Consider the following 12,058-nt stretch of genomic DNA (forward strand, 5'->3'; position numbering starts at 1 on the left):
CAAACTCCAACCCACCCTGCCTGAGGTTACCAAAAGTTCACTTCACTTTGGAGCTTTATTTTAATTATTTTTTTTCCCCGTTATTCCTCCTTTTGGTGCCCTTCCCGTGGGAGCTGGAAGGAGACAGGACGAAGCATTTCTTTCCTGCTGGCAACGAGCAGCCCTGAAAAGTGTCACTGAGAGTTTGCTCTGGAGGGATTTTGCAGTCTGAGGGGGTGAGATCTTTGTCCAGATGGGAGTGACGCCGTGACATTTCTGGTGGCTGCTGAGAATTCCCTGGCATTTCTCTCCAAGTCTTGTTCCCACACCACTCCTGCCTCGTTTTTCTGCTCCCCTCCACCCAGTGCACGTCACACACACACACAAAAGGAAAGGCTTCAGGTGAAAAAGGTGATTTTTTTCCCCCAAAGCCTTGAGGAGCTGATGAGGTTCCTCTCAGGAGGGGACATCAGCCCTCCAACACCATTTTCTCACAGCCCTGATCCTGATCCTTCACCAAGAGATGTTCCATGACATGAGTTTTCCATGTTCAGCAGGTCCCCAAGGACACTGGGAAGGGATTAGGGTGAATGTGGTAGAATTGCAACGTGTTCTGTGAAATGCCACAACCAACACCCTGGTTTCTGCCAAGGGACATTCTCAGAACTGCTGGGAACTGCCCACAGCATCAGGAGCCTCATTTGGATCATCACTTCTCCCAGCAAAACGTCTCAAACCCCTTTTATGGATGTAAATTTGCTCATTTGCGTTTTTGTGTTTGATTTTTTGGGGTTTTTTTTCTCCTTTAGAGAGACCCAAGATCTACGAAAAGGAGACGGACTTTGACAAGGTCGTGAGGGTGGAATTGAGGAGCAAACAAAAAATCCAGTGCACGGCAAGTGGGAATCCTGAGCCAAGGATCCAGTGGAAGTGGCAGCCCTGCAACCTCACAGACACCCTGTAAGTGATGTCCTCGTGGATGATTCAGTTCTTCAGTTGTTGGGTGTTTCCAGACAGCTTTTCTTTCACTCCATCCTCTTCATCCCTAAAATCACAATTAGAGTGAAGATCTCCAGGGTTCTGTGCCCAGCTGGCATCTGCTTGTGTTTGTGCAGTTTGTGTATCACCTGAATTGTGTCAAATAAGTGTAGAGGGACTAAAGATCAACTAAAGATCATGGAATTTTCCTTTACCCTGACCAGCAATGCCCCTCAGCCTCTGCTCAGCCCTGCTGAAGGCTGGAATATCTGACAAAGGAAAACCAGCAGGATTTGTGGGCACAGCTGACACTCCTTTTGCCCTGCAAGAGATTTATTTTTTCAGATAAACCTGCTGAAGGCTTGGCCTCCTTCAGTCCTCCTGGGATTTCCCAAGGGCTGTCTTCACTGGTGCAGGCTGGGCTCAGGCTCCTCGGTGTCCCTGGAGCTGGAATTGTGTCTCCCTGGGGACCCTTCTGTGCTGCAGGCTGAGGTGTGAACAGCAGCAAAGGGTCAGAGCTGCTGGAGAGCAAAGGAAAACCAGGAAACCTTTGGAGATTTGCCTGAGGGGACATTTCCCTTGGCTGCAGCAGTTCCCTGAGTGTCCTTCTGTCCAACTCTAAAAATTCTCTGCAAATCCCTTTCCCGCAGCTGAGCAGAGGGATCTGCAGAGAGAGGCTCTGGCTGGTGGCCACTCACTTCTCTGGTGGCCCCTGGGCACCTGCAGGAGCCAGCCCCTGCACAGTCCTGACCATTTCAGCTCCTCCCTGCAGTGAGAGCGATTGAAATCACGTTTTACACCCATTAAAAAAAAAAAAAATTAAGATGGATCTGGAAAAAAGGGAGAAAATTGCTGGGTGTTTTTTTATTATTGTTTTCTCAGCCATGGGACAGGGGAAATCAGGGAGAAGTCCTTTCCCAGGTCCTGTGGGGCAGCACGGGGGTGTTGGGGGATGCAGCCCCAGGGAGGGATCCCACCTGGCTCCTGTGGGAATAAACTCAGGGATTTTGATGGTTTTGCTGGTCCTGCAGGAGGAGCAGGGCTCAGCCTGGGAGGGGACCAGTGACAGCAGATGGAAACCTCCCCAGGAAAGCCACAGAGGGGACCCGAAATCTTTTCCAGACCCTTCTGTCTAGGGGGGGACAGAATTGGCCATGAGTGCTGAATTCAACCAGATCCAAAGCAGTGACCTGGTGGCAAAGGACCTCACATAACCCTTGCTGCTGCAGCTCTCTGATCTTATCAATCCAAACACAATCGCAGAGTGGCTCTACCTCTGCTGGCCCCAGGGGCAGCCTTATCTCGCTCCAGCAGAAGCTGGAGGAGGATTCCTGTGGGAAATGACACAGTCCCCATTTCCTTCTGTTGTCTGACTTCCTCTCTCTCTCTCTTTCTCTCCCCCAGCTCTGCCTCAGCTGAGCCCTTCGAGTCCCTGAGCACCAGCATTGTTCCTTACAGCTCAGGGATGTGATTTTGCTTCCTCTGAGCTTTCCCCCCTCATGCTCAGGACGGGGCTGTGCCTTGCAGGAAGTCCCTCCAGATCTCCTCCCCAGCCCCTTTGGAGAGCTGCAAACCCAAACCCTGACCCAGGGTGTTGCCCCTGTGCTTTGTGTGGCTCTGGCTGATTGATGGAGGGATTTTCTGCACCATCAGCCTGCAAAAGTCCATTTTTACCTCCCGCGGTGGGCTCAGAGCCTTTGCATTTCGAGGAATGAGGAGAGCTGTCTCTCTGCTTAGTGTTACCAAGTTGAGGAAGACAGGAAAGTTTTATTTTTTTGCCCTGGATGGTGCTGCTGGTCCTCCCCACACTCTGCTCCTTGCCCATGTTCCAGAATGAGGGTTGTCTCCTGTGGAATGGGCAGCATTAAAGGGCTCTTCTGCTGTTTATCCCAGTATTTTCCATTCCTCCCTCAGCCCACAGTTCCTGTTGGGAGCTGAGCACAGACCCTCAGAACATCCACCTCCCGGAGTTTGGAGTGACTGGCATTTTGAATTTGGAATTATAACTTAAATCAGCCAGATAAAACTCCCACGATTAAACCAACTGTCCAGTATTTTCCCTTTTCTAATCTTTGCAAAGATTGGAGGGTTCACTGCTGGTGGTGCACTGATTTCCTTTGCCTCTGCCAATAAGTTTTTTGTAAATAATTTTGTAAATAATTTTGAAATGTTGCAAAGAAGGAAATGGAGGATTTTCACAAAGTAACAGACCCCAGCAGCAACGGATCTTATTTAAGAACTAAGATTAAGATCTAAACTCTAAGATGATTGTCTGTGATGGACATTTTCTCACTCCAATACACCTCCCTGCCTCCCTTGAACACCATCTCTGCTTTTCCACCCCCAGGTGCAATCCCGAGGGGCCGAAAGTTGTGGTTTGGGAGAACACAGTGGTGGGAAACAGGATCAGGAGCATCGAGAACACACCCATGAGGCAGGGGGACAAGGCAAAGGTACGTGTGGGATGGCAGGGGATGATGGCAGGGGATGATGATGGTGGCAGGGGATGATGATGATGATGGCAGGGGATGATGATGGTGGCAGGGGATGATGATGATGGCAGGGGATGATGATGATGGCAGGGGATGATGATGATGGCAGGGGATGATGATGATGGCAGGGGATGAGGATGATGGCAGGGGGATGATGATGATGGCAGGGGATGATGGCAGGGGATGATGATGATGGCAGGGGATGATGATGATGGCAGGGGATGATGATGGCAGGGGATGATGATGGCAGGGGATGATGATAGCAGGGGATGATGATGATGGCAGGGGATGATGATGATGATGGCAGGGGATGATGATGATGATGGCAGGGGATGATGATGATGGCAGGGGATGATGGCAGGGGATGATGATGATGGCAGGGGATGATGATGATGATGGCAGGGGATGATGATGATGGCAGGGGATGATGATGGCAGGGGATGATGATGATGGCAGGGGATGATGATGGCAGGGGATGATGATGATGGCAGGGGATGATGATGGCAGGGGATGATGATGATGATGGCAGGGGATGATGATGATGGCAGGGGATGATGGCAGGGGATGATGATGATGGCAGGGGATGATGATGATGATGGCAGGGGATGATGATGATGGCAGGGGATGATGATGGCAGGGGATGATGATGATGATGGCAGGGGATGATGATGATGGCAGGGGATGATGGCAGGGGATGATGATGATGGCAGGGGATGATGATGATGATGGCAGGGGATGATGATGATGGCAGGGGATGATGATGGCAGGGGATGATGATGATGGCAGGGGATGATGATGGCAGGGGATGATGATGATGGCGGGGGATGATGATGATGGCTTGGGATGATGATGATGGCAGAGGATGATGATGATGGCTTGGGATGATGATGATGGCAGGGGGATGATGATGATGGCAGGGGATGATGATGATGGCAGGGGATGATGATGGCAGGGGATGATGATGATGGCAGGGGATGATGATGATGATGGCAGGGGATGATGATGGCAGGGGATGATGATGATGATGGCAGGGGATGATGATGGCGGGGGATGATGATGATGGCAGGGGATGATGGCAGGGGATGATGATGATGGCAGGGGATGATGATGATGGCAGGGGATGATGATGATGGCAGGGGATGATGCAGGGGATGATGATGATGGCAGGGGATGATGATGATGGCAGGGGATGATGATGGCAGAGGATGATGATGATGGCAGGGGATGATGATGATGGCAGAGGATGATGATGATGGGAGGGGATGATGATGATGGGAGGGGATGATGATGATGGCAGGGGATGATGGCAGGGGATGATGATGGCAGGGGATGATGATGATGATGGCAGGGGATGATGCTCACCCCCAGCTCCTGGTCCCCAAGCTGCTGGGAGTTCTTGGCATTCCTGGAATTCCCCAGCGCTGGGATCAGCCCGGATCTCTGCTCTTTACAAGTGCTGGCCTTTGGGGGATGATGATGTCACACACCCTTTTAAACCCTCCCGAGGCTCCTGGGTCAAAACTTTCTGTGTCTCCCTCAGTGTTGAGAAAGTGTGAGAGTGGCTGGGTTCCAGCGGTGCTGTGGTGTGAACTGCAGACATCCCACCAGGAATTCCTGTTCAGTGTCCCCCAGGTGCCTCTGGTGACACTGGCTGATGTTCCATGTGTCCAAGGAATCTGCAGTGTGTTCAGGGCCTCCTGGCTCTGCCTGGGATCACCTGGGGCTTGCAGGGGTTGTTGGTTCAAGGTGTGGATTGTTTGCTCCAGGAATGGGTTTGGAGCTCCAGGAATGGGTTTGGAGCTCCAGGAATGGGTTTGCAGCTCCAGGAATGGGTTTGCAGCTCCAGGAGAGGGTTTGCAGCTCCAGGAATGGGTTTGGAGCTCCAGGAGAGGGTTTGCATCTCCAGGAGAGGGTTTGCAGCTCCAGGAGAGGGTTTGCAGCTCCAGGAATGGGTTTGGAGCTCCAGGAGAGGGTTTGGAGCTCCAGGAGAGGGTTTGCAGCTCCAGGAGAGGGTTTGCAGCTCCAGGTTTCCAGGTGGATGCTCCAGAAGGTTCAGTCCCTGATCCTGCACGGTGCTGGACACTGCCCTGGTTCCCCTTGGAGCATGGGAGAATTCCTGAGTTCCTCCCGTGCTCAAAGTTAAGCCAAAGTGCTCCTGTGGCCTGGCTCCAGACTAAATCAGCATCTGGCAGGATCAGTGCCTCAGCCATCTGCTCTTTCTCAGAGAGAAAAACTTTCAGTTCTAAACATAATCCAAACCAGAGCTCTGAAAACATGGAGCTTGGGCTGGGAAGGAGAAAAGCAGTGTTCTCCTCTCATTCCTGAGTTTTTCCATTGCTGGGAGATATTTATAAATTGGATTTATTTAGATGGCATTGTGCCCCTTAAGCTCTGGCTTTAATGTATTCTTGAAGAATTTTACATCTTAGGTGAAAGCAACCTCCTAAAAATACTAATTATTTATAAAAATGGAGGTCGGTGACATTTACCTTCAAAGTTTCTTCTTTTTCCAAGACTTTTTGGATGCTGCATGGGCTGACAAGAGCTTTGAGACTCTCACAGCTACTGTTTGTCTCTGTATATTATATATAAAAATCAGCCTTTACATATTTCATGATTAAAGTTACAAATTACATAATTTTACAATTTATAGTAAAGACTCATTGTTCTTCTCCCTGGCTGAAAACACAGCCTGAGGTGTTTTCCTGTTAATTCTTATGTCCTGATTAAGATTTCATCAGATTAATATAGCTAAATTATAGAAATCTCAGGTTTCATTCCATGCTTCCATTGCAGGCAGTTCCTCTCCTTCCCCCTTTCTGTTAATCTCCAATTAACACTCCTGTGTTAATTGGAGTCTTCATCTTATAGAACATAATTTTTTTTAAAAAGTCACCGAGGAAAAAGTCTTCTGCTATTTCCTTGAGTTTTATCAGTCATTATTCCCACCAGGAATGGAACAGACAGGAAAGAGCCCAGGCCATTCCCACCGTGCCCCAGCAATTCACTGCACTGACCCAGGAGATGGACAAAAAAAAGGGATGGAGCTTTCAGGAATTGTGTTAGAACCTGGGATTGGCTGAGGTTAGGGATTTCCCTGAGGGATTTGAGCCTGGAGTGTTGGGCAGGAGGTGGAATTCCTCTGGGATTTGTCACCACCCGAGAGTTCACCCTTGGGAGCTGCAGCAATAAAAGCTGGTCCAGCCACACGTGAAAACTTGCATTAACGGTTTAGAGCTGCTAAAAGTATGGGAATAACTCCGCCTGGAATGACCAGATCCAGAAATTTGCCCACAGCGAGGTGGCAGGGCAGCGAGCAGGAATTTCTCCAGCAAACCCCCGGTGCCCTTTGATCACATGAAGCTCTTCAGCCATCTCCTGACAGGAGTGCCAGGGCAAACTGAGCTCTCCTGTCATCATCCTCGTGGTGATGGTTCCATGAGGATTCCACAGACAGGGAAGTGAGTTTCACCTCCTCCTGCCTTCCTGAGCCTGAGCAAAAGCACCAGGTTATGGCTCAGGTGATGATGCACTTCAGTGAAGTTCTGCTCAAACAGAGGCTGAGGCAGTTGCCCTGTGACGGTTTCATTTTTCCCCTGGGGTTTTGAGCCCATGCTGAACTCCTCACTTTGGGATTTGAAACGCTGTGTGGCTCCTCTGAACCTGCCTCTTTCACACCAGGTGTGACACCCGTGACTGCAGGAATTGCCTGGCTTTTGGAGTCACAGGGAGCTAGGCTGCTATTTTATTTCCTTTCCTGTTAGCAAAATAACAAACTGGCCTGAGCTTGGGACCAGCAGAAGGGAATAGCAAGACTCATGCATAATTCAGTCCTCACTGGGGGGTTCTTTTCATCTCTTTTCTCCCTTTCATGTCTCTATGAGAGTGGCCAGGCCACGTGGGTGTTTCTGCTGCTGAAACCCACAAACCACTCAAGAAAACTGACCCAAAAATGCCAAGTTTAGACCTCCTGAAGGAACAAAAAGCCTGCGTTAGAGCGGCGGGGTGTGTGTGGTGAGAAGAGTGTGAGCAGCTGTCCAAAGCTGTCACTTCAGAGAGCTTCTCCAGCGTGTCACAGCAGGGCAGGGGACAGGCACAGGACACAGCAGCCATTCCCTGGGGGTGTGTGTCCCAGGGACACCAGCCCAGGTGTGTCAGGCACCAGGAACTGTCCTTGGTGGCTCTGCTGAGAGCCTGGCCAGCAGCAGGGACACCAGAACTGGCCCTTTGTCTTCCCTGACCTCCTAAAGTCACCACCACTCAAGAAAACTGACCCAAAAAAAATGCCAAGTTTAGACCTCCTGAAGGGATAAAAAGAACAAAAATCTCCGCAGGCACTGGAGGAAGGAGCAGGGGGTGGTGATTGCTCAGGACCAGCCAGGATTTACCCACCTGCTGCAGGGGCTGGAGGGTGAGCAGTCCCTCCAGCCCACTGCTCCTGAGAGGCGCCTCAAACCCCCAGTTAGCCCAATTCCCAGCCCAGTTCTCAATCCAGTTCCCAGCCCAGCTCTCAGCCCAGTTCCCAGTTCAGTTCCCAGCCCAATTCCCATCCCAATTCCCACCCCAGTTCCCAACCCATTTCCCACCCCAGTTCCCACCCCAGTTCCCAGTTCAGTTCCCAGCCCAGTTTTCATCCCAGTTCTCAGCCCAGTCCTCATCCCATTTCTCAGCCCAGTTCTCAGGCCAGTTCCCAGCCCAGTTCCCATCCCAGTTCTCAATCCAGTTCCCAGCCCAGTTCTCAATCCAGTTCCCAGCCCAGTTCCCAGCCCAGTTCTCAGCCCAGTTCCCATCTCAGTTCTCAATCCAGTCCCCATCCCAGTTCCCAGCCCAGTTCTCAGCCCAGTTCAGTTCCCAGCCCAGTTCCCAGCCCAGTTCCCAGCCCAGTTCCCATCCCAGTCCCCTCCCAGTCCCCTCCCAGTGCTCCCAGCCCTGCCCACGCTGGGGAAGGCACTGGCTGCTGCCCTTTCCCTGGCAGGGAACAGCCCTGGCAGCGCTGGGAGCAAAGCTGGCAGCTCTCAGACTCCTCTACTCCTCCTCAGTCCGTCCTTTGGCACGTTGTGAGGGATTAACCCCGGGGCTGTGCCAACGAGAGTGATGTGTGCCACTCCAGGGGATGGATGAGGAGCCAGGGGACACTCTCTGTCCCTGCTGCAGCTCCTGCAATCCCACCTCCCAGCCCGGCTCTGCCGCACTCTGACAGCTGACAGCTCTTCCACCCACCTTTTCCACTCCTCATCCTCACCCACGGAGAGCTAACGAAGTGAAGGAGGAAGGATTGTTAACAAAGCTCAGGGGGGAAGGGATTAGACAAAGGAAAGAGATATTAATTCCTGCTGCCTCCAGCTTTAAAAGGATCTCGTTGCTCTGTCCTTACTACAAGATGTCTTAAAACACTCACGGCGCACGGCTGGGGAATGTTATTTGGCTGCTTCTAAAATCACTTATTTTTATCAGTTCGGGAACATTACATATGGATTTGATTGAACTATTCCATCAGGAGTTTTCCCAGCAGCAAGCTCTATTTACTTGTCAGAGCCGTTCCTCGGAAATCAGTCATCTCATTCCTTTGCTTATGGAGTTTTAAACTTAGTTTATTCTTTCCTGGTAATTATTTATTAGCTAATAATCCCTTCCTTGGGCTCGCAGAATTGGGTGGTTATTTATTAAATTTAGGTTAAGTAATAGGAAATGGAGCCCTTAATTCCCAACCCAAGGCAGGCAATGCAGCCCGGGAGGTGTTTGGTATGCAGTGAACTGCCAGGATCCCACCCAGCTCCCACTAGGAAGGTGTCTAGACACGACATGCCAATAATTTGTTATTAATTAGCAGAGGAGCTGAGGGTGGGGCAGCCCCTGTGGCTGTTGGCAGCTCTGGGAACGTGTCGCTGCTGCTCCTAGGGACAGGGAAACTGGGAATTGCACATTTCCCTGCTGCAGGCAGCTCACGGATGGCATTTGCAGTGCAGAGACACAAAGTTTGAAGGCAGTTGCAGGTTTCACATCAATTGTTGTTTAACTTGGCAGAGAGTGCTGAGCTCTGGGTTTTCTGAGAGTGGGGTGAGTCCTGCCTGGAATCCCAGAGGGGTTTGAGGGGTGTGAGGGGCTCAGAGAGCCTCCAGTGTCACCCCTGCGATGGCAGGGACACCTGCCACTGCCCCAGGCTGCTCCAAACCCCATCCCAACCTGGCCTGAGACACTTCCAGGGATCCAGGGGCACCCACAGCTGCTCTGGGAATTCCAGCCCAGTCCCTCACAGCCAACAATTCCTTCCCAGCATCCCATCCAGCCCTGCCCTTTGGAAGCCATTCCCTGTGTCCTGTCCCTCTGTCCCTTGTCCCCAGCCCCTCTGCAGCTCTCCTGGATCACCTCAGGCCGTGCCAGGGGCTCAGAGCTCCCTGGAGCTCCTCCTCCCCAGGTGAGCAGCCCCAGGTGTCCCAGCCTGGCCCCAGCCCTGCAGCAGCTCCGTGGCCTCCTCTGGACTCTCTCCAATGTGTCTCAAGCTTTTCTACCCTGCCTCTGATTCCAGGAGTGGAAAATACTTCTCCAGGTGCATGGACCATGGGATTATCCCCTCAGAATTTTTCCACTGTCTGCTCAAGGTCCAAATTCTGGGTTTGTGCCCCTACAGAGTGAAACAATTTGCACTGTTAATAATGGGAAAAGATCCCTGAGGTTGGGTGCTCCAGTTCAAACCATTTTTTTTCATTAAGGGTGGCCTTTAGAAGAACAAAATCCTTATCCCAGCCTGCCACCAAACACACACAGATTTCAAATTTCAGCCACCAAACCAACCAGGATCGGGTTGGTTTGACCACTGAGGACTTTATTTCAGATGTTGGAGAGATAACTGGGGCTCCCAGGCTCAGGGGTTTGCCCAGGAGCACTGGAGTGAAAGGTTGATCCAGAACGATTCCAAGGGAATCATCTTAGAAGAAAATCACTCAGAATCCTGCACTGCCAGCTCTGGGATCATGTGTAGATCTCTGCTGGATGCTGCTGTTCAAAAGTCACAGTGTGGGGGGCTCTGGCAGTGGCAGCTGTGGGCCAAGTCAGGAAATGTCTGATCTCTGGTGCTCAGGTGAGAAATGAGCTGGGATCCAAGTGCTCAGCAGTGACTGGAGCGCCCAAACAAGAAAATTACTTTTTCTCTGTTCCTCAATCGTTCCTTTCCCCCAGGAATTTGTTCCCGGATTGTTTCCCACTGTCATTTACCATCTTTTTCACCTTCCTATCTAGACACCACTGAGATTAGCTCCAGTGAGGTCTCAGGATAGCTATTTGGGTTTTTTTCTGTTGTTTTTGTTTTCCCACTGCCCTGCCAGACTTCTCCTGAGTTATGGAGCTGGAGATGTCAGCATCTGTCTGTGTGTGTGCTCATGAGCATTCACCTCTGGGCCACCAAGCAGCTTGAGGCATTGCATCAGTGTTTAGAAGAGCCACAGTGTCACCCCTAACACTTTGGACATGTCCCAAAATGGATCTTTTATGATTTTGCCTGGCTCTGCAGCGTTTTCCTCCACTTCCCAGCTAGAGCTGTCACTTAGGAAGACTAATTGCTGTTAAAAAGCTGTCCAAATGTATCCCCTTCTGTCCTCAGCACGTACATTCACATTGCCTTTTGCTTTTCCCAAATGTGAAATCCTCAGATCCAGCAGCCAGAGGAGAGAGCTGCTGGTCCTGATTCAGCAGGAATTCCAAAGGGCTGCTCAGGGTTTTAACGTGTGCTCATTCCCAGCCCATGGCACGGGGCCACTGCTCCAGGACCAGCAGCAGCAGGAGGAGCAGGCTGGTTTTATAACCAGGCTGATTTTACAGTCAGGCTGATTTTACAGTCAGGCTGATTTTATGGCCAGGCTGATTTTACAGTCAGGCTGATTTTACAGTCAGGCTGATTTTATAACCAGACTGATTTTACAACCAGGCTGATTTTATAACCAGGCTGATTTTATAACCAGGCTGATTTTACAGTCAGGCTGATTTTACAGCCAGGCTGATGATTTTATAGCCAGGGCAGAGCTATTTTCACATCATCCATCACTCAGGACTGCACAGCTCTTTCTGTAGTGGACACCACAGGGAACTGGGTTTGCTGCTCTTCCTTTTTCACCCCTAAAGTTGAGGAATTCCCCATTCTTGTGTTTCCCATGAAAAGCAAAGACTTTTCCACTCAGCCCTTACTCTGCTGCAAACCTCACCATTGGAAAGTCAAACACACACGGGATCAAAACCTTTGGAACTCATTTCCCCGAGGGATTTAAAGTGCCAGATCTCAGCAAATCTCAAATAACTCAGAAAATACATCCCACACAGCTCTAGACACACTCGTGGGGCAGCTTTAGGAGGGGTGAAGGAATGTCTTGTGCGAGTTTAAGTTTAGGATATTAAAAAGAAAGTCCAGAGATGCTTCTGTGCACTTCAAAGAGCTCTCTGGAGATAAGCACAAAGGGCCAGAGGGTGTTATGAGTTTTGATTCTCAGAGGCCTCAGAGAGGATGGCAAAGAAAGCGATATTTGTTCCAAATGTGAGGGCTCAGAGCTCCTCAGGTGAATGGCTGCAGGGGGAGCAGAGGAATGCTGCAGGAACATCTCTGTCCTGGTGGCTCAGGCCCT

The 12,058-nt window shown here is 50.8% G+C and overlaps 1 protein-coding gene across 2 annotated transcripts in view; it reads left to right on the top strand.

The window, feature by feature from the left end:
• The window catches only part of LOC136370470 (vascular endothelial growth factor receptor kdr-like), a 126,678-nt gene that overhangs the window by 67,644 nt on the left and 46,976 nt on the right, over positions 1-12,058 (top strand). For both annotated transcript variants that reach the window (XM_066333903.1, XM_066333904.1), the window contains exons 10-11: positions 789-939; positions 3,305-3,410. In XM_066333903.1, the coding sequence (XP_066190000.1) occupies positions 789-939; positions 3,305-3,410 (257 nt within the window). The remainder of the gene's footprint in view (positions 1-788; positions 940-3,304; positions 3,411-12,058) is intronic.

Source organism: Sylvia atricapilla, chromosome 21 (genome assembly GCF_009819655.1).
Source record: "Sylvia atricapilla isolate bSylAtr1 chromosome 21, bSylAtr1.pri, whole genome shotgun sequence".
In the NCBI taxonomy this organism is placed as follows: Eukaryota; Metazoa; Chordata; class Aves; order Passeriformes; family Sylviidae; genus Sylvia; species Sylvia atricapilla.